The sequence below is a fragment of the Seriola dumerili genome, unplaced genomic scaffold, assembly GCF_002260705.1.
Source record: "Seriola dumerili isolate Sdu_G_001 unplaced genomic scaffold, Sdu_1.0 BDQW01000073.1, whole genome shotgun sequence".
Classification (NCBI taxonomy): domain Eukaryota; kingdom Metazoa; phylum Chordata; class Actinopteri; order Carangiformes; family Carangidae; genus Seriola; species Seriola dumerili.
The window spans coordinates 1,502,149-1,525,364 of NW_019174328.1; the positions used below are offsets into that span (position 1 = coordinate 1,502,149).

General features: G+C 40.9%; 1 protein-coding gene across 2 annotated transcripts in view; it reads right to left on the minus strand.

Moving 5' to 3' along the window:
* Positions 1 to 888: 888 nt before the first annotated feature.
* LOC111220567 (stromal membrane-associated protein 1-like) overlaps positions 889 to 23,216 on the minus strand; it is a 113,403-nt gene continuing 91,075 nt past the window's right edge. For both annotated transcript variants that reach the window (XM_022743682.1, XM_022743681.1), the window contains 3 exons: positions 8,469 to 8,661; positions 3,760 to 3,998; positions 889 to 1,277 (listed from right to left, as the gene is read on the minus strand). In XM_022743682.1, coding sequence (XP_022599403.1) covers positions 1,131 to 1,277; positions 3,760 to 3,998; positions 8,469 to 8,661 — 579 coding nt within the window. In that variant the 3' untranslated portion in view covers positions 889 to 1,130. The remainder of the gene's footprint in view (positions 1,278 to 3,759; positions 3,999 to 8,468; positions 8,662 to 23,216) is intronic.

Below are 23,216 nucleotides of genomic sequence, written 5' to 3' on the forward strand. Positions count from 1 at the left end.
GCAGGTGAGACTCTCCAGTATTTGCCAGTAAAATAGCAAAGATTCAGAAATAAATATGATAAAAAGTGTTATATTTTTTTCTTATTTCCTTTTTTTAAATGATCTTGTAACCCCTCATGTGTGTCTTGACCCAGCCCAAAGGTTGTACCACTGGTGTATATGATATTCACTGTAGAGCTAATCTGTGGTCTGTGGCTGCTGTGGGGGAAAGAAAAACATAACCTGAAGTGGTTGTAATGAGACACTGTTTAACTCAATCCTCCGATTTTTTTTACAATTCTGGGGAAAAATGGTCAATTATATGACAATGACTCAGTGAATCAGTGCAAAATAACATCTATTGTATAAGCAGCTTTAAACCCATGTCAGTCAAACCCTATGCTATTTAGCGCTGCTAAACTTCACAGGAAGCTGTTAAGTAAAGGGAGAACCTCATCTCCAGATCACTTCACCTGACAGAGTGACAGATAAAACTCAAACCAAAGTTGTTGAGAGTCAAAGCATCAACCTCTCTCCTATGGCTCTGAAAAGTGAGGGTTTCACATTATATTCACATAGATACAGTACTGCTCAGACGATTATCTGCTACAAGGCTCTGCTCGCCCTACAGAGAGGGGGAGGGGGAGGGAGAGGAAGGGGGGAGGATTACAATTTACACAGCAGAGAGAGAGAGGGGAGAGGAGAGGGTAGCATAAACCAACCACAAGATAGCCATATCTACTGTACGTATTGAAAGACTATTCACAAACTATCCATTTTGGTAATGATATAATAATATTACTATAATAGGACTTGGAGTTATTGGTCCAGCAGCTTTCTTTTTTTGTTATGCTGTTTTTGTCTCCTCAGACATGAACAACAAGAGGAAATCATAAAAGAAGAGGGAAATTGAATGAAGACACGACAGCTGCCAGTCTCTCTTTTTTTTTTTTTTCTCCACTTCACCAGTGTGATGTCATCTTGGTTTTTCTGACCTAACGATGAAGGTGTGTAGGGTTTGGGAGGGGAGTGTAGGGCAGCCAAACTGCCCCCGCTGTGCGTTGTTTATTCAGAGCTGTAAGGACACGAGTGGGTCGGAGGCAGATTTGGCTGTTTTGGTGCCATGTGACTGCCCCATGTTTCCCCCCTCTTCACTTCCACAGCTGGGTACTGAGGGTCTGGCCAGAAGCTGTTGGAGGGGCCGCGGGCCAACCGGCTGCGGGGGCTCCTGACTGGTTGAAAGTGGCTGGCGTTGGCCCTCCGCCGCTCATAGCCATGCCTGACATCTGCTGGGTCATCTGAGTGAGAAAAGAAAGGGAGAGAGGAGGAGAGTCAGTGTTAGCAGTAAGAGACAGCAGCATATTCCCTCATCCCAGAGATGAGAGGTGTGAGCTGGGTGGGAGGGGGTTGACTCTTCATCCTTTAGCTCCACTCCCATACCTCCATCCCTCCCTTCTTACCTTCACTTCTGCCCTTAAAGGCTTCCAGTGTCCCCTGCTCCCTGCCCTCTCTCTTCTCGACACTCCTCGCTTCCCTGCTCACCTCCCAACTCTACACCCCTGCCATCCCCCACTCGCCCTCTTCCTTCCATTCTGTCTTATCTATTATGAATGTGCCATGGTGCAGCGCTACTCACTTATCTGGTCATCTGAGAGCTGTGTGTGTGTGTGTGTGTGTGTGTGTGTGTGTAGTTATGTGTGTGTGTTGGCCAGGCCTGGACATACAGTACGTGCAGCCAAGTGCTCATACGTCCATTCATTCCATTACATCTCGCTGCACAATGTGCACGCACACATTTCGTCATCCACCACCCACCTTGACTGTTCGAAGGTGGTGTTATATGTGTGTGTGTGTGTGTGTGTGTGTGTGTGTGTGTGTGTGTGTGTGCGCGTGTGTGTGTGTCTGTGTGTGTCTCAGTGGTAATTTATGATCTCTCATTAACCTCCCAAGCTGGATATATGCTGTGTGTGTAAATTTGAGCAGCAGGTAACAGCCTTATGAAGGGGAAGCTCTTAGACAGATGTGATGACAGGTCTCCAAGTACTGATTCAGTATAGATAAGTACAAAAGGAAGTAAGGAAAATGTATTTATATAGCACTTATATATAAATAAAAGATAGACCTGGATAAACAGATTACTCAAATGCCTGTCTTTACAGGCCTTCAGCTTTTAAAAGACTCCACAGTTCCAAAGTTGAGGTGTTACAGCCTCAAAAGCTCGATCACCTCGGCTCTTTAAGCAAGTGCGTGGGACAGACAGTAAATTTAGATTATTAGACCTAAGAGAGCGAGAAGGTGAGTGAGGGTGAAGTAAATCAGCCACATAAGCAGGAGTTTGACCATGCAGTGCTCTGTGTGTAAGAATGAGAATTTTAAACTGGATCCTTTATGTAACAGGGAGCCAGTAAAAGGATGTGAGTATAACGGTAATAGGCGACCGTCTATTTGACCTAGTGAGTAGTCTTGCAGCAGCAGTCTGAATTGCCTGCAGATGATCAAGGGCGGACATACTAAGCAAGGATAAAAGTGCATTAGAATAATCAACATAGGTAGAAATAAAGACGTGTAAGCATCTCTAATTCTGCATTTCTTATGTGGAAAAAACAATCTGGACAGCTGCTTAATGTCGGTGTCAAACAACAAGGACTGAACAAATATAACCCCTACATTCCGCAAGTTGGGGTGGGCGGCAGAGAGAAGAAGTCCAATACTTTGCTTGATCATGAGGGCAACCGTTTCTGGAGCAACAATCCGTCTTATCAGCATTAAGCTGTAAGAAATATTTAGCCATCCTATTCTAATAGTGTCTACAGTGTAGGAGCTCAGTTAACCTGTAAGCCTTACTAGGTTTGAATGAGAAGTAGAGTTAGATATCATCTGCAAATAAATGATATGCAATATTACATCTGTTTATAATCCATCCTAAGGGCATCAAATGTACAGTAAAAAGAATAACAGGGGCCCCAGAACCGAGCCCTGCAAGACACCACAAGTCATTGGGGAGGAATCAGACACAAAACCTCAATAGAGACAGTGAAACTTCAGTCAGTGAGATAAGATATAAACCAGTTTAATGTTATGCCTAACGAGCCCACCCAGTCCCACAACTTCTTAATCAGGATATGATGCTCTACGGTGTCGCAGAACTAAGGTCAAGTAGTACAAGTAGAACACAGAACAATCATCTGCATCAAAGGACATTAAATACCATTTTCAAACCCCTCAACTGAGCAGTTTCAGAAGTGTTGTCATAGGTATTGTGCCTCTCCAACACGGCAGTTATTTATATTTTATATTTCATTATATACCTTCTTATTATTTCATGGCATGATGGACAAAAGAAACTGGAAAGAATTTAAGAATAAAAAAACACATTATAGTATTATACAATAACCATGATTCTAAAAAAGACTGAATAGTTGTTTAAAGCTGCTCCTCCTCGGCTTTTAGGGAAGACATTACTGCATTGGGCTTTGCACAGAAGTAGAGAGCAGAACACTGTATATTAACTTTTAGGACCTGGATAATGGAACTGTTTCACAGGAAAAAGAAAGAATTCATAGTGGAAAAAATTGCTGTACTTACGACCTTATTATTCAGGTTATTAGAAACACAGTAAACATTTAAGTTTGCTTCCTAAAAGATTAATGAGCAGAGAAACTGGAGTGGAACCAAAATGAGCTAAATGTTTAAATGAGTTAATCATCACCATAAAATGGATTAATCACCATTTCACTGAGTGTGTTTCAGACACATGCTGCATGTATACTTGTGTGTTACCTGGCCCATATTCCACTGTCCTTGCTGCTGTCCCTGCTGCATGTTGTACATGTTCTGTCCTTGGTTGGCTGGCATCACGCCCTGCTGCTGCATGCCCATGTAGCCCCCGTTGGGCAGGGCCATGCCGGACATCATCGCCCCTCCACCCATCATGTTGGCGGGTGGGACGGCTCCACCCATTCCAGGGGTGAAGCCCTGTGGAGTGAACTGCATTTGGGGCTGGCCCATGTACATACCTGCTGGAGTCAAGAACAGATAGTTAGGTTTGTACAGGACATCATATTTACTACTGAGCAGAGACTATTTACAACTACACATAAAAGAGAACTGAGCTGAGATGGAGAAAATAAGTTGGTTTTCAAACAAACTGCTTTTAATCCAGGTTTGCTTTGATTTACAACAACAATTAATTAAAATCAAATTAAAACACCATCTTCAGGGTGTCAAACTTCCACACAACAAACTTATAACAAAACACTTAAAAACATTATTTTTTTAATCTCATTATTGTACTTCATGTCAGTTTCTGTGGAAAACACTCCTCGCTAGAAAAGTGGCTTATGAATAAAATTAATTTAAAATAAAAAGTCTTTCAGTCCACCATTCCTGTGGGATTTAAATTTCATTGTTTACTTTTTTATTCCTCTAATGACATATCACAGCTGTATTAGGCAAATGCTGATGCTTATTACTGCTGTTATTTCACATTAAAAGCATTCAACTGCTCAAACACAGGGTGGCTTTCATTGTGAAACAGCAGCTGTAAATGCAACAAATTTGTTGTGACAAATCAAGACAGAGTCATTCTTGATGATTTTTGTCAGCACATCAGTGTTAAATATTGCAAGAGAAGAACACAACAAGCAGTGAGCTGCAGGTGACAAAGACTCATAGTGGGGTCTGTGTGAAAGGCCACGGTCATCACAGCAACACACTCCTCTTGTAATGCCCTGCTGTTGTGTGGAAGACAACTGATGCAGTGCGCAGCATGAAAATCAGATCATGGTTGCTCACATGATGATGGGAAAAGACAGATTCTTGAGTATTTTTTTTTTAATAAAACATTGTGACAACCTAACCCACGGTTTGTCTGGGTGTTCTGTAAACACACACACACACACACACACGCACACGCACACGCACACACACGCACACGCACACGCACACACACACACACACACACTTCTTTGACCACCAAAATTGACAGAGGAGCTGATCAGGGTGTGTTTGCTGCTATGTGTGGTCTATACATTTCAAGGGAAGCTCCTGCTTTGTTAAAATGCACTTAAATCAGGAGTTCAAAATAAACTGAGACTGAAATCTTAAAGATTTTAACCTTAAAGTCAGTTTGAAGTAAATGCATGACATTTTATAACCTATCATCTAGAATTAACACCTCACGGTTGTATCCCTCTGCCAACCAGCCAAGTTGGAGGAAATATCCCTCCTTCCTGAGTTACAACACTGAATAATGGCCAGAGGTTTTTTTGCATAACATTATGATGTCACAGTGAAGTTGACCCTTAATCATTTGGATATAAAATGCAATCACTTTATTTTATCCTTTAGACATTTGGGTTAAATTGTGTCATAATTAGTGTATGAATTCATGAGTTATGGTGAAAAACATGTTTTGTTAGGTCACAGTGACCTTGACCTTTGACCTTTGAGCACCAAATTGTAATCAGTTGACCTTTGAGTCCAAGTGAATGTTTGTGTCAAATCTATACAGATTCCCTCGAGGTGGTCTTGAGATATCACATTCAAGAGGTCAAAACCGTGTTTGGTGAGGTCACCGTGACCTTTGACCTTTGACCACCAAAATCAAATCACTTCATCTCTAAGTCCAAATGAATGTTTCTGCCAAATTTGAAGAAGTGTCCTCAAGGTGTTACTGAGATATTGCGTCCATAAGAATGGGACGGACAGACAGACGGATGGATGGATGGACGAACGAATAGAAAACATAATGCCTCTGGCCCTGGCTGTTGCTGGCGCGGAGGAATAAGAATATGAAAATGAAAACATTAGACCAAGCAGATTTGAAGTTTGTGTGACTAGGCTGATTTCAACACACCAAAAAGCAGTGACACTTCTCAATACTGCCTCTAAAGATTAATGGAAAGGTGCAGAGAGTCATATTTTCATGAGAACATATCACCCATCCGCCCATTTCCCCATCAGCGCTGCATCAGACCACTGTGGGAGGATGATAAGTGGAAAATATAAAACTGGGATTTATCAGTATTTTTACTGAGTGGAAAGACCTGGAGGAGCAACGAGGAGATAACTTCCTTAAAACAGGCGAAAACAATCTCTGATATTAGCATCTTAGCTATGCTCACTGCATGTAAAAATGTTAGAGACTACCTGCTCATATTGAAATATGCTGTAGCCTCTTTTAGCACATCATGCCATGCCTCAAAGTTTTAGAAATCCTGCACTGAGTGGAAATCAATAAAAGCTCCATGTATTCATACACTGGAGTTCATCAGTGTTTTCTGACATTTTGACAATTTTGTTATTTGCTCCACTTAGAGCCACTTCCATCCCACGGCAACGCACACACATGCAACACACACGCGATGGAAGCGAGTGATTTGGGGCATTAGCCTGGTTAAGGTTCTTTTGGCTTTGATCTCCATCAGCATTTATTTGGATTCAGAGAGGACAATAAAGCAGCAGAAAGCCCTTCATCTCGATTTCCACTCCTAATCCTCTGTACACATCAGTGTTATCATGCAGCAATAAAATCGATATGCACATGTGCCTGCTGCACAAATCTGCTGCCTACTATCCACCATTCAGCAAAACATGTAATACTAATGCTTTCCCACACACTCCATACATCCTCAGGTTGATGTACAGTATGTGAACAACCGCCCACATGCACATACACATACACACACACACACACACACACACACACACACACACACACACACATACACACATACACACATACAGACGCACACAAACAGTCTTGGCACTTCAGTCTTAACTCATAATAACTGTGAGATGAGTGTGAATCTGCAGACACTTCTCTATTTTTACTGCTGCAGTGGGACTCCAGTAAATGCAGCCTGGAGTGGACCTGCCTGCTTTTCAGCACGCTGACCTTTCATCTGCCTCGCTCTGCTCCATTTTTATGATGCATCTTTCCTCTCATGTGTGTGTGTGTCTGTGAAAGTGTGTAGGTGTGTGTCTCTGTGTGTGTACAAAGACCTACGTCTGAGTGTGCCGCTCCTGCACTTACACAGTATACTGCATATTTTTTCCTCTCTTATGAGGCACTATGTGTTTATTGTCTGTTTATATACAACTATTTATGCACAGCACATGAAGATGTTTGGCCTGTCAGTGCAGCAGTTCAAATAAATCGGAGCTGTTGATCATCTTTACCGCAGAAACTACCATTTCTTTGCCATTGAAGAAGGCACTTATAACTGCAATATGCAACTTTTTTTTTTTACATAGGACAAAAAATAGGATGTGTTCTCTATAATTGGCCTCAAAGGCGTCACAAGGTAAATTTGAGCAGTTGCTAGATGCATCCAGGGACAGGAAAGAAGAAAAACAGACCGTATACTTCCTATACAACCTGTCTTTTCAGATTCACTTTTCTCTAGTCTTTATTTTCATAAAAAAACATTGAATTGAATTTCTCTGGGCAGTTTTACTTAACCAGAAAAAAATGATAATTTATTCTAATTGATCATCTGGGAAAATTACTCTTTGGTTAACAATTCATAAACTAGCTATCAACATACCAACAGTATGCACGGTGAGTATGTTCAGACTTTATTTGACATCAACCTCGGCCTCAAAACTCACAACTCCACTTGTTTTTTTGTTTTCCTCCAGTTTCACTGCTATTTCCTCATATCTTTGTACATTTACGAAATGGAGACATAAAGCTTTAGGTTAACAACTACTATTTTGCTCTATTTGAAACACTCATGTGGACACAGTTTTGCCTCCATTTGCACCACCCAGTGCAAACTCATACCTTTTTGCAGCCACTTCTATCTTTTCATTGAATCCATATGCAGTGGTGCTGCCTTTAAGAGCAGTTGCCTATTTGCACATTACAAATTAGCATTAATTCAGAGCTTTGTTTCTGGGCACTCAACAGAAGTAAGCTCAATATTTACTGATGTTTTAACTCCCAAATTAAACTACGTTCACCAGCTAATGTGATAACTTTGTCAGTTGTTTGGTGCTGGGCAGTGACATACAGACGGTTGATCAGAGTGTTTCTGCTGAAAAGAGCTGCCTGCACTGTAGAGCTGAGAGGCTAGTGGCCACACAGCAGGTCTCAGCAATGGGTTGCAATGCAGGCAGAGTAAAGTTAAATGAGGCGGGATTAAAATGAAGATGGACCTTTTTTTTGTTGCCTCTTGGAGGAGATGAGAGGCTGAGAGTCAGTGCAAAACACAGTGGTATATTGTTAGGCAAGATGCTGAGTTTTTGCACTTTGGGGTTTGAACCTGTAGTTGAACAGATTGTGCGAGACTGTAAGTTTCCAGATGCGGTTATTTGGCATCATCCATGTTCAAATGATATTACTCTTATGGCCAAACTCATCAGAATAAAAGAAGTAAATGTTGCAGAGCTCCAATGAACTGCAGGAACTGCTCAGCTGACATAACTTGGATAATGAAGGGTTAATAAAAATGCTGTGTGCGGTGCGTGTGTGTGTGTGACACCTTGTCCTGGAGCAGGCTGTTGCTGGCTCTGCGGCTGACTGCCCACTGAGCTGCTGGCATACAAAGACAGGATGGAGTCTTTAGATAAAAGCTTCTTCTCCTCCGCCTTGGTGGTGGTAGTGGTGGAGGTAGAGGAGGAGGCAGAGGAGGAGGTGGAGGGGTCCGCCTGCGGAGGTGCTGTGCTGGAACTAGACTGTGATGGAGAGACAGGAGGAGGAGAAATATCATAAAATATGAATGATTTCATCCGAACATATTTTTAATGTCACGTTGTATACATGACTCACAATTTGTCAACTCCATCCTCAGAGGAGAAGGGTGGGGTTGGATATGTCAGTAGCTGGGTGTTAATAATGCCAGTCCCTCAGCTTTGGAAACCATGACTATACTTTCTTTTTACCATAAATACTCAAACATTGGCTGAGTCATATTTTAGAAAGAAGTCTTTCTGCTTTTTGACTTTTAATTTGCTCCATGCAAATGTGATATATGCACATATATTGAATTTGTGCATATAGAATAAAAACACATTCAAAATTGTAAACCACTGTAAAAATTATATATACAGTATATATATATATATATATATATATATATAAACCCATTAGAAACTGGCACAATTTCATATATTGACATATATGTCAAACCAATACAAATATGTATGTATGCTTATATTACATACATACTGTATGTTACATAATTATATATCCATCCCAAAGTCTGTCAGTATATGTTGATATCATATACAGTCAGTCTGAGACCACTTTCCCAGAACATGAAGAAAAAAATCAAAATTAAGAAAAAAAAGGAAAAACATATTGAAAAGTGTATAGAATTTTATATGTACTTTGCTTAAACTTAAATTATTAGATATTTTTAATATGTGTACATATACAAATTTTACTATTATTATTCTTTCATGTATATTATAAACTTAAATCTTCATATATCCAGAGGATGTATAAATGTGATAATAATATATTCCCTTTTAGTTAACATATATGGCAACATCACTCTTGATGTATGGACATATACGTTATATATTACATTTCTGTTGTTTATTGCTGATGCAAACTCAGCAAGTCCTCCGTGTTTACAGCTTTTCTTGATAAATTCAGTATAATAATGTACATTTCCACAGCACTATTTCCATCAGTACAGCAGCAATGTCATATTCAACACAATGCTGTTCCAAGTGTCACTTTTTAAAAGAAACACTGCTCTCACTATCAGTTGGTTAGTGTAATCAGTGTTAGGCCTCTGTCAGTGAAACACTTCTTGCACAGATTCACTCCCTCCCTCTCCAGGGAGGTTTTAATCAGCAATAAGTGTTAAGTTCCACACACGATCTTAATAGGGATGGAAAGAACTTAGATTAATTCATGAGAAAAAATGGCAAAGGAGAAGCAGTAGTAGGTAGAAAGAATTATAATGCAAACATTTTTTCTACAAAATCCTTTGTGATTTTACAAAGAACAACAAAACTTCTCAAATACTATATCTTGTCCAATCACAAGCAGACATAGAAAAACTTTAACTAAACACGACAAAGTCTAAAGTTGACAAAACTTTAACTGAAATCTGACTTCATGGCATTTACATTTAAACATAGGAAATCTTGGTCTTAACAGTTTTCGCTCAACATATCGGTTTCCAGTCTACACAAGAAACAAAAAATGTACAGAAAGACTGAGAATATGTTCACTCATCCATAGTATATAAATCAGTGAGAGAAAAGATGAGACAAGGCAAGGAAACAGGAGAGGAGGGGAGAGACAAGAAAATAAAGAGGAGCAGGAGTTGAATAAAGGACAAGGAAAGGGTAGAAAAGGATGGAAGAGAAGCATTTAGTGAGACAGATGAAATTAATTAGGCTGCTGCAAAGAGAGGTAGACATGTGCAGACAGAACACACACACACACACACACGCACACACACACACACACACACAAACTGTCGGTAACATACACGTTTTCATTTTTTCTAAACCTTTCACGCAGACATTCATTATGTCTAATGGATCGAGCTGGCAAAAAAATAAAAAAATAACACCTGCTTAAGAGCTCTATACAGGTGTGTGTGTGTGTGTGTGTGTGTGTGTGTGTGTGTGTGTGTGTGCGTGTGTGTGTGTGTGAAGTGAGGAGACAGAGAATGGAAAGAGAAGGGGGAGGTGACAGTCAGCTGAACTTCATGAATAAGATAAGGAGAGACACTGTGATAAACAGTGGCTCCTGCAACACACACACATACGTGCGTGCACACGCACGCCCACGCCCACACCCACACACAAACACACACAGGAGTGAATAAACACTGAATTCAATGTCACGAGTACGCTTCATCCACACTCTTGTATACACACAAATTATACATTCTTAGACACACACAAAAACAAACTTAATACTCAAGTGTACAGGCCCATACACGCCCATACACACACACACACACACACACACACACACACACACACACACACACACACACACACACAACCAAACACACATACAAAGCTTTGCGAGTGTCTTGTGCGCAACTGCTTAGCAGGCAGTGCTGCTCCCCTCTGTCTCTCTCTGCTGACTTCCTTTCACTGGAGGAGGGGAGGAGGAAGGAGCGGGGGAGGGCAAAGGAAGGAACAGAGCAAGGGTGGAGGAGAGGAGAAGAGGAATGATGGAGAAGGATGGAGGGGACACAGATAGCAAGACAGGGAAAGGTTAAGTAGAAAAAAATGAGGGGGGAAATTAAAAGGAGGAGGCAGTAAGCCTGCAAAAGGAGGAGGAGGAAAGGAAGGTGGGGGAGGACAGAGGAAGTCAGGAAGAGGAAGGAGAGAATGATGAAGGATGAAACAGAAAGGAGAGAGAGAGTGAGCAGGGACGAGAGAAAAAATTAAAAAGAAAAGGGAGGACAAGGACAAGTTGAGAGGAAAGGAGGCAGGAGGCGGATGATGGAATAAACATAGCGGAGAAGAAAAGCAAAGCAGGATAGGTATTCATGCCAAGACACACACACACACACACACACACACACACACACACGGTCCATTTCCTCTCAAGTGAAGCCAGTTAAGGTGAGTCAAGTGTTGACAGAGGCAGGATGGAGCTCTGTATTAATAGCTGCAGCACATTAGCATGATACCTGCTCCTGAATAGAGGAGTGAATGGAAGGTGAGAACAGGCAGCCAACTGTCCTCACCTGATCCGTCTGATGTCAGACGCTCTATAGCAGCTCTACAGCTCTATAACATGACTCAATCAAGGAGCTAAGCCTATTTGCTGCTAAGCTTGCTCGCAAAAAGTTGAAAAATACATTTAACAGACTTCAAATCCCCCAAACTGCAGTAATCGCCACAGCCATTCAGCTTCCTTCTTTGAGACGTGTTGGGAGAATGGACGGTGTGACTCAGACAGAGTCTGCCGGCTCTGAACTGTGTGATAAGACCATCATGCAGGATGATTTAGGACATGTGGAGCAGGTGGGAGGTTCACCGATGGAGGGGAGGTGAGCTTAATTATGTTTGCACAAGATTGAAACTGTGATGTAAATATGTGATTCACTTTTTGCTCATTTGCTACACTGTATATTAGGAAGAATTACAATGTGTAAATTAAAGCATAAATCAGGTTTATTACAACTTTGTATTTTGGTTATGATCAGATTGTATTCATCAAAGACAACAAAAACAGGAGCTAATGTGTAATAAACCAGAATGATACTTTAAAGCTACTGGTTGTTATTTTAAAGGTCCCGTATAGTATAAAGGTATTTGTCCATGTGTTGTGTGACTATAAAGCAGGTCTAGGTTCTATATTAATACTGTGAAAGTATCAAAGCCTCAGTCCACAGAGAAATGCACACAGCCTGTATTCAGAAACTGAGCCTTAAAACCAGCCGTCAGGACTTCTGTTTAATGCTAATTAGCAAATGTTAGCATGCTAAACTAAGATGGTGATTACGGTAATGAGCATGTCAAGATGCTGATGTTAGCATTTAGCTGCTAGCATTGTTAGCATGCTTATAGGAAGTTTGTCTTAAGTATTGTAATTATAAAGTGTTGCAGTTACTGGAGTTTGTCAGATTTTTATTGCTGTGATGTGAACAGAGATTTGAAAAGACGTTTACTCAGCTGACATTTTGACACGTCAAACATCTAATCACATGATTAACTGCTGCTCTGGATTGAAACAAGCGCTGGAACCAGTGGTGGTTCTAGCTTGTGTGGTGCCCTGGGCGCTGTATATACACCTATATATACACACACATATATACACATACATACACAGATAACATACACAATCAAATTACTAAACTGCACAAACCCTTCATCCCACAAATACATCAACAAGAGAACCTAATACACTACTGACAAGACACACATTCTCAATAGCACTATTGTCATCTAAAACCTGACCTTTCTTGCTTTCCTTGATGCAAAATCATCAATTAGTAATAATATTATATACAATCATGAATTATTATACAATTTCACACAACCCAGAAAAATGACAGTATTATGAATGAATTGTGGTTTATTTATTAGCTTTTCCTGGTGTGACTGATTTTACTAATGGCATTAGTTCTGTACAGAGACAGAAGTGCAGTATTTGAAAGATTCCCCTGCTCGACTGGGGAGACCTGTGCTCAAACTACCCCCCACCCCCTCCCCATCTCCCACCACCTCTGAGAGTAAGAGAGGAGACCTACTCAGCAGAAGCCTGCACAAACTAGAAAGGGCAGCCGCTCTGACACAGTGACATGATGTCATTGATGACATGTGCAAATGAAAAACCGATCAGGCAAGTGTAACAAATTGTTTTTTGCAAGTGCCAGTGCTGCCCCGCTGCCCATTTCGCCCTTATCTAAATCCGCCACTGGCTGGAACTGATCTTTAATGTTATTAGTACCGGAACTGTACTTTTCCTCTATGACAGGTACAAATGTAAATTGTGAAATTTGTTCTCCTTCCAACACCCTGGCATGTCTAACCAGCTCTTACTATGCACTTTCAGTGCACTTCTTTACCTGATCTCCTTGCACTTATTGAATAGATGTAGAACTTAGTACTTACACCAAGGTGTATACTGCAGTGAAGCTTCAGTGATGTCACTTTGGATAAAAGCGTCTGACAGATGAGTAAATGTAAATGTAATGTAATGTAATGCTCCACAAGGTGGGTGTGGCAGTAAATGTTTGAGAACCAATGATTAAAGGAATTGCCATAGACAACCAGTGTGATATTGATCAATTGTATAATATTACATCACAATATTGCATCTCCTACATCCTCTCCTAATGAGAGCATACTGGGTTTCAATGTGCTGCTCAAGGACAGAGGGAATCACCAACACTTTAATCAACGGCTGACCCAGCTACCTACCACCTGAGCTAATATTACATGATATATGGGCAGTCAAACTACAATATGAGAGATGAATGTAACAGGCTGGCTGATACTGATAACTGTTCTAGTAACAGTGACACAGATGGACAGTGGAGATAGCTCAGTAGCCTTTACATTATCATCCTGGTGTATGTGGCTCTTAAAATCATGGCTTCTTTTCTTTTCACACATGCACTTGCTTAAGACAAACCATTCTCCATCAGCCTTTCACTCCTTTCTCCATCTGTGATTGCCAGACACCACAGCAGCATTAGCTCCAGTTGCACTGAAAGGACAGCGAAGCAAGCCAAGAGTCTTCTTGCCAAAGCTAAGCAGGTGGCGCACAACGTAAACTGCACTGATACGTCAGTGTAACTACACTTGTTAAGGAAGAAACATTTAAGCACAGTATGTAACATGTGCATCTACTGTTTTCTTTGACTTTCTCAGTCAAACCAACATTAATACCATGCACATGTAAACACACACCCTCCACATAGTGTGTGATGTGTTGCTGGGCTCCTAGCAGCACATTGTGTAATAGAAAGCCTCTTCAACAAGGCTCCATTCTTCTCCCCCAATGTTGGTTGCAGCCAGAGCTTTGAATTACCACTCTGACAGCCTTTTCCTCACTGTCACTGTACATAGACCTCTACAGCCACACACACGCATGCACACGCGCACACACACACGCACGCACACACACAGATATGCACCCAGAGTCTGTCTCTCTACAGTTTTCCATCACTGCTTGAAATACTCATACACTCCCCTCTGATAGACCATCTGTGGCTTTAAAACCACACTGGGCTGTTTGTGTGTGTGTGTGTGCGTGTGTGTGTGTGGGTGTGTGTGTGTGTGTGTGTGTGTGTGTGTGTGTGTGTGTGTGCGCACATGCTGAAGGATTTGTGCTAATTTACTGAAAACAAAAACTAAGCTTGGAAGTCTAAATTTGAGAGGGAGCGTGCCAAAGAAGAATAGGACAGAAAGACAGAAGCAAAAAGAAAAAAAAATGAAAGAACAAGAAGGAAGAAATCAATCACAGGTCAATCCTCATCCCTCTCTACCTCCCTCGACCTTTTTTTTTTTCTGCTCACAACAAACTGCATTCATCTCTCAATCTTTCCCCCTCTCACTACATTCCTTCTTCAGCAATCAGCTGCTTTTCCTTTGTTTCTTTTCTTCTCTCATCCGTCTTTAACTTCTCTCTTTCATCCGGCTTAGTCCTAAAACCCAAACATAACACACTTACACAAAAGCTTCTACTTTAACTTTATTTCCATGCTAACAAACAGAGGCCTGGCTATATGCTGGTCTCTGAAAGTGGATTTTAGTGGCTCAGGGTTTCGTTGACTGGACTGAGTCAGGTCTCCACTTGTCCTTCACTAAACCTAAAAAGATGTTGTGCAGCTTGGATGCATGCATAATGAACCCATAAAGAACTATCACCCAGCTCCGCAGTTCCCGTCACCTCTACTGAGCGTTTTAGCAACTTTGATCTCACTGTTTAAATTTTGTGTCACGCAACTTCACTCTTCTGGTTCAGTCTGACCAGAATTGTTTCTAGCCACAGTTGGCAAAACCGCTCCACCATTACATTATCAGTGCAACACTGAAGGTCAGAGAGATAAAGTTAGTGACTACCAAATCAGAGTTAAAAGATATAATAAATGTTGTGTTTACAGCTTTTGTGTTGCCCCCAAGTGGCCCCCGAAAAATCAATGAATGCAGGTTGAATACAGCTGGATGTCTCTTAGTGGCTGATTTTGTTAATTAAACATACGCACAGTTAGAGATGGGCGATCAGGCAAAAAATCACTTGACAATCTATTTGGGTAGAATAGCAATCCACGATCTGAATCACAATCTGCATTCTGTTTCTGCTCTGATTTTATTGTGAAAGTCCTGACTAGGAGTTGTGATTCGTATCTTTCCGCTGCTCTGATTTTTATTTTGGATGTTTGTCTGCTCGCTGCTATTTTTCACCCACAACGCTGTCTTCTGTGGTGTCACAAGCAATCACACTTTTTGCGTAGTTCATATGGAGCATGCGTTTGGACAGCGCTGTTATTTATTCATGAGGTGTCCTATTTAAGTGTTCTGATTTGAAAGTTCAGTCGTTGCCTCAGGCTCATTCGGGCTCTCGTCCCGCAGACTGTAACGCCACCATCTTGGACTACAGCTGGAGACGGTGGCTCTTGTTCTGCTCAGGTGGAGAACCGGTTCATGTGCCGCTACACCAAACTCCAAGAGGCGGCAGCTACAGTTAGCCGGCTAGCTACCAGTTAACAATGGGCTGGTTAGCTGCGACTGAACTTTAGATATGTAAATATTGCATCTTTTAATTATGCGACCTGTACGATTCATCTGAGACGTAGATCTTATGCCAAAGTAAGGTCGTCCATATAAGAGCTTCAGATCACACACCTCTACCCACACTCACAATAATGTTTGACTGTACTGTCAGTTTAATGCACTGTTGTGTGTTTCCTGGTAAAAGCTCTCTTCCCAACTTCAACAGGGAGTTTTAAAAAACAATTTCAGGCAGGTTTAGGATCAGACTTGCTCAGTTTTAAGTGGTCTGCCAATCATCTTCTGATTGTGCTCTGTCTTGAGTAGGTCGCTCTTTGATCAGATGGGTTTGTACTATATGATGGTTGCACATGGTGCTCTGTCTCAAAAAGATATTATCTTGTTGCGCAGGTCTTCAAATGGAATGCTGACTTCATATCTACTGGTGCTGCTTTAGATGAAGAGAAAAAAATCTCTCCAGATTTGATTGCACTGCCCACTTAAGAACTTTGAAATTGGTTCAATTTTGGGTGCAGGGATAGTTTTGGAGCACTCAGGAGAACAATTTCTGTCCCTAACTGCTTTATTAACACTCCTCTAATATCATTATGGACAACTGGGAAAAAAGATGTTATGCAAGTCTCTTATCCTAAAAGTCCTATAATAGGGACAATTACAGCTACAGGGCCATACTGATTCATTCAGTGTCTAGTACTAGTTATTTAAAGAGCATAAACTACTGAAACTGTCAACTATGAGCATGTATCTGTACCATTTGAATAAAATACTGTATACAATATGATAGTCATTGACTGCCTTTTGAAGACATGGCCAAGGACAAATTTATGAAGAAAATGTAGGTTTTCATTGATGCAATCCGTCTGTATTCAGCACCTGATTTGGATGAACACAAACTGAAGCTCACCGCGCACTATTCACTTTCAGTAATCAGATACTAAGTTCATTAATAACAGCCTAATTGCTTTATTTTTGTTGCTCATAATCAGTATTTTGCAGAGCCCCTGAAGAGTGACAGTGGGAATATTTTGTGTATATTGTGTTCCCTCACAATAAATTCTACCTCCCACTGATCCAAAGAAGCAGCTAGTGTGTTGGTCCAGTCCTGGTCTAATACGCTGCCAGTTTAGCGAAATGCTCTGCTGTTACTACAGAAAGCTGAGATGCATTTAATGCTCATTCATCCTTTCAAAAGTCCGAGCTCCGGTACCGTGAGCACAGCTGCGCTCGCTCTGCCTGGTCGTAGCAGATGAAGCTGTGGCTGCGTAAGTGGTTACAGCTCAGACTACACCTGCAGCGCTTTGATCAGATCTGGCAGATGTGTTATTAAATGTCCCATATAGTATAAAGGTAGATGTCCATGTGTTGTGTGATTATACAGCAGGTCTAGGTTCTATATTAATACTGTGAAAGTATCAAAGCCTCAGTCCACAGAGAAATGCACACAGCCTGTATTCAGAAACTGAGCCTTAAAACCAGCCGTCAGGACTTCTGGAACTTTGTGATGTCACAACAAAGCAGTCACCGCTCTCAGCCATGCCCCAAGCTCCACCCACCCAGACCCACTATCAGAGAGGCTCAGAGCCTCCTCTCTTCTGATTGGCTCACCGACCTGTTGTTACTAGAGCTCCAGAGAGAAGCCTGAGAGAGGAGATGTAAAACTACACTGAGATGGTTTTTGGTTCTTAAAACCACAAATATATCTTCTTATGGATCAACACTTCAAATAAAACACCGGACCATTAATACACCAAAGGATTTCGGCAAATCAATAGCATCAACATGATGCCCAGTCACTACAACCATGTCAGTTCCCTGCACATACACACCACTCCTGCTTGTACTGTAGTGTTACACCTATTCTAAACTATCACAGTCAAAATCATAACAACCTTAGCGCAGCAACAGCCAGAGCTCAGTCCTCCCATGTTTATCATAATCACAACTCACCTGAGCCCACAGCTGAGGGTGCGCCCATTGGTCACAACAGTGGTCCTTTAAATCCCATTTGTGCTGTGTTTACACCTCTTTTTCAGTGTTGGAATTTTCCCCACAAAACTGACAGATGCAAACAGGGTGACCTCAGTAAATCCAGAAAAACACATAACCAACTTCTCTTAATGCAGACACTCAAATGACTAATGACACACAAAGTGCAACTCCACCCATGGCGCATCTCTTTAATAGATACACCACACGTGTCTGGGACAGAACGCGTCACATCATGACAGGCAGGAAGGGTCTCTTCTTAATTACTCACAAACCTGGGTAATCTGTGTGAACCCAGCAGCTTTAGGAGGAGAACAGACATAGGACTGTGGGTGGTGATTCAAGTCAGTGCCCCCTGGCGAGTCTGCACTGTCGCACTCATTCTGTTAGGGCGGGTGGGACTTCACGCTTCACGTCCTGTGTGTCCCTGGCCTCACCCTCCACCTTGTTTATTTCTACACACCTGCCCATCCCTCTTTCCATCCATCTATTGCTCTCCACTTTGTCTCCTCCCCTCTTCTTCTTTCTCATCCTTCATTGCATCCTTCTCCACCTCCCTACCACTGTAGATTAAATGTTGATTGTAATTTACTTCATTTTTTTTTTTTTTTTTTTAACATTCTTTCAAGTTTTCTTAGTAAACCCATTTGAAAATTACATTTTCTTCACTCAGGGAGGGGTGAATGAGAGACAGAGGGCAGAAGATGGAGACAAAGTGTGTGTGTGTGTTTGTGTGTGTATGTGTGTGTGAGAGAGAGAGAGAGAGAGAGGGAAAGCTGTGGATAACACAAATCCTCCCCCTCCTACAAGGCTGTAATCGCATTTTTATAATTGACGTATTTGCAGATAGGCAAGTGCTCCCCGATGCAGAGTAATAGCTGCACGAATCAGCAGGCTGCCGGCTTCCTCTTTCTTCATGCACCCAGCTAATCACAGCTGTAAAGCAATATCCGCCTGCTGAATCCCAAATTCAGCCCTCTGTATGTGTGTGTGTGCGTGTGTGTGTGTGTGTGTGTAAGACTGGGAGGATGTGTATCGACTGTCAGAAGTATGTCCTTGTGTTTACTGAAAATGGAAAATGCTGATGCTAGAACGGTGGCGCAACAGGTGGGTTCACAGAGTTTCATCCTGGGAGCCTGAATCCGCACAGGGAAGGGATCAGAAAATAAACTCAAGTCTGGCCTGATGGTGGTGCCACAGGAAAGGTCACAAGGTCAACTCAGTCCAATGCATTAAGGCGAGGAAGCAGGAAGCAGGAACATGCACAAACCATTAGTTTGTCAAATTGGCTGGTTACAGACAAACAAACAAAGAGAGGGAATCACAAGCTAACGTTCCCACCAAGGCAGAGACAAGTATTCCCACATACTGTGAGGTGACTTTTCTTTAAATGTCCCTATGTTCCACTGGCTCAGATGAAGAGAAAAAGAAGCCGGTTCTGGTTGAATAAAGACCTTCTCTTGGTGGTTTAGAATGAAAAAGTTTCTCGCTGTTAGAGCTGCAGTAAATTCCACCTTCTGAATAGAGGAAACAAAACTGTACTGTTTGACATTCAGATAATAATACAGTCTACATGACAGAAAGTAGGGCCAAAGGTGGAGGACCACATGAGAGCAGCCTGTCTGGAGAAGTCACTTGGAGGCTATGAGGTGCTGTGTGACCGTCCCAGGCCTAAACAGATAACAGCTCAACTCTACTCCAGTAAATAATAACTGAACAGAACAGCACAAAGGGCTGTCCGCTGGATCACACGTCTCTGGTATCATTATTTCTTCTGCTGAACAGTGGTGGAAAGTAGGAAAGTTCCTGTACTTCGCTTTAGTATTTCCAGTATTTTAATGCTGTATATGCTCCTCTATATTTCAGATGGAAATATTGAACTTTTTACTCCACCAATTGTATTTGACAGCTGCCCACACTGGATACTTTGCAGATTTAGAAAGTACATACAATAGAAAAACTAATAAAAAGCTTATTAAATTCACATTAAAACTTTTTTTTTTAGCTTGCAGCAGTAAAGAAGATCTTTCAGTAAAAAGATCTGAATACTCAAGCACAATTAAAATACTCCATTACAAGTACAAGTCCTTCTTTCAAAACTCAGACCCTTATTTCTATTGAATTAAAGAAGAATTATCTGTAAAATTTACTTATTATTCAGAAAGATTGTCCCTGATAGATCAGTCCCAGATTCATTCTACAGCATGACAATGAGCAGCAGCAAGCAGTGCTGGGAATAAAAATCTTTTCTGGACTCTTTTGCCCTTGGTTCAACCTCCCAGACTAAACATAAGCTGGCCTTTCTCATTAAGTGAAGGCTGTGAGGCCTTCTTCAACCTGAAGACATGCAGACACTGCTCAGAGCTGATAAAGGCACCACCTGCTTTGTTTTTGGGGTTACATTTTTATTTAATTAATATTATTTTGTAAAGATGCTACAATTGAACATCAGGTAGTAGCTGTCTTTGTAGCAAAGAAGCAAATACAACATTATCTATCAGAAAGTTCCAGGTATATATAAAGGAAACTATTTTTTGTTATACTAACATTATTACACTGGTGAAATTGCTGTAATAAGAAGTTGGCAATAGTATAGAGATTTTGTTTTAATTACAGCCTGCTGTGCAGCGCTGTGGGAAAACCATTTGCATTGTTGAGCCTCTGAAATTACGGTTGAAAGAAGAGCATGCATTATGCAGGTACGTAGGTGTGAGATTCAAGTCCTGTCTCTGGGTGCAGTGTTGGAAAAAGGTGGTGTCAGAAATTCAGATATCAGAAATTAGAAATCTATACAATTTTACAAACAGTCCCACTTTTGCTTTTTATATTACTAACAGACATCATTGCCCTAAATTCCATATAATCCAAATTGTAACAGAGAAATGTTTATAAGGGTAAAAGTCTGACTTTTCAAGTGAGTCTAGACAATTTTCATGGTTGCTTGATGTGCATGTGTAGGTTAAAAAAAAAAAAAAAAAAGCATATTCAGTTCATCACTTCATCAGTTCATCAGTTCATCAGTTCATCAGTTCATCATATTTTTTAACTGATCTTTACAGAAAGCATTAAGTCTCTACTCATTCTACCATTCAGCAGCAAGGTCTTGGCTGCATTTCAATTTCTGCATATTTACGCATAAATTCAAAATCATAAATTACACTCTGCTCAGGAATGCTTGTGCTGTATGTCTAATTTACCCATATATCTGTAGATAACTAAAATTGATTAATGAGGCCCCAGGTGAGAACAGATATAAGACGGAATGTAAAAGTGAAGAAGCAAGGAATGTAAAAGAGGAGGAGGAGGAGGAGGAGGAGGAGGTCATATGAAGGACGAGGACGAGAAGAACAGGAGCGGTGCTGTATGTTCAGATTCAAGGAAAATATATTCTTGTGAGAGAATGAATGGTGAGGTACAACAGAGAGAGTGGGAAGAAAATGAAAGGAGAGGGGAGAGAGAAGACATACAGACAGGAATAACAGCAGAATATCAGTGAGAGAAAGAAAAGGTGGAGACAGAGAGAGGGTAAACTGTGACAGAGGCAAAACTATGCAGCAGTAATATTAATAACTTGTATTTATTGTCTAAAGCTTGCTGATAATGATGGATCTCGTCACTTGAATGGTAAAACACACAATTCTAACAGCCTCTTAAAGCTCCAGTTATAGCTACACACTGGCCTGCAGCTACAGTATCAGACAAGTCACTCATGGAGTTTTGACAACTTTTGTTTTGCTGTTTTGTTGAGAATAAAGATTCTGTAGCTGCATGAACAGAAAAAAAAAACAGCTTATTGATGAACAATAATGGGTGCAGTCACTCTCAAAGCATCGATTTTGGGGATGTTGTTACCTGTGTCTTTAAATTAAAATTGGACAAACAGGGCTGTAATCAAGGCTTGTCCATTTTTTCAGTTAATGTGGAAAACTGTTCTTAATTAAAGTAATTTCCATTGGTAAAATGGAAAATTAAGAAGCACAGAAACTGTTGTTACTGTTGCCCTGCCTGCCAAGCTCTCCAATCGATCATGTACACAGTCTCTAATGATAAGGGCTGTAAATCTGCCACTCAAAATTCGTGGTCATTTTTGAAACAATGGCATCCTGGGTTTCAAACAGACGTATGCAGAAGGATCTTATCATTTTCAGTGCGTGATCATCAATTTTTCTAGCTAAAATGGAAACTGTCACAGTTAGATTTTATCAGCTCCAGCAATCAACATTAGCTCCCTGAGTTGGTTGTAAACTCTGTCTCCAGCTGACTTTTTAATGTTTCTAGGTGGCTTTTATGAAATGAGAACCTTACCAAAGGCTCTCAATTTTGCATTTGATGTCTACAAACATGATGTCTTTGGAACAAAGCACCTTGTACTTTCACTTTTTTCCCACTTTAAAGACAAAAAACATAACAACAACATAAAAATCAATCTAAATAGCATTGTTCTTGTATTGCATGCTTAAATTACTAACTCTTAGTATTTTGACGCACTATGAAAATATATCTATATATATAAAAACAAACAGGTTCAGGTATTTACCATATACAGAGGAAGTATTCAGAGCCCTTCACTTCTTGCACACTTTGTGTTGTAGATATTGTATCAAATGGATAAAATTGCCATTTTTGCCCCTCAATCTACACTCAATAACCAATAATGACAAAGTGAAAGAATCAAAAATGGAAATCTCTCATTTACACTATTGATCTAAGTATTCAGACCATTTGCTGTGGTCAGGTGCCTCCTCTTTGCTTTAATTATCCTTGACTTATAGAACCTGACTGGAGTCCACCTGTGGCAAACTGAATTGACTGGATATAGATTAGTCCATAAGTATAGAAGGTCCCACAATTCACACAGGACAAAAACCAAGACATGAAGTCCAAGGAATTCTATGAAGACCACACTGACATGATAGAACTGTGAGGCATAGATCAGGACAAGGGTATAAAACTTTGAGTGTTTCCAGGAGCACAGTGGCCTCAATAATTGAAATGGAAGAAGGTTGGAATCACCAGGACTCTCCCTAGATGTTACTGTCCGGCCAAACTCAGTGACTGAGCAAGAAGGGTCTTGG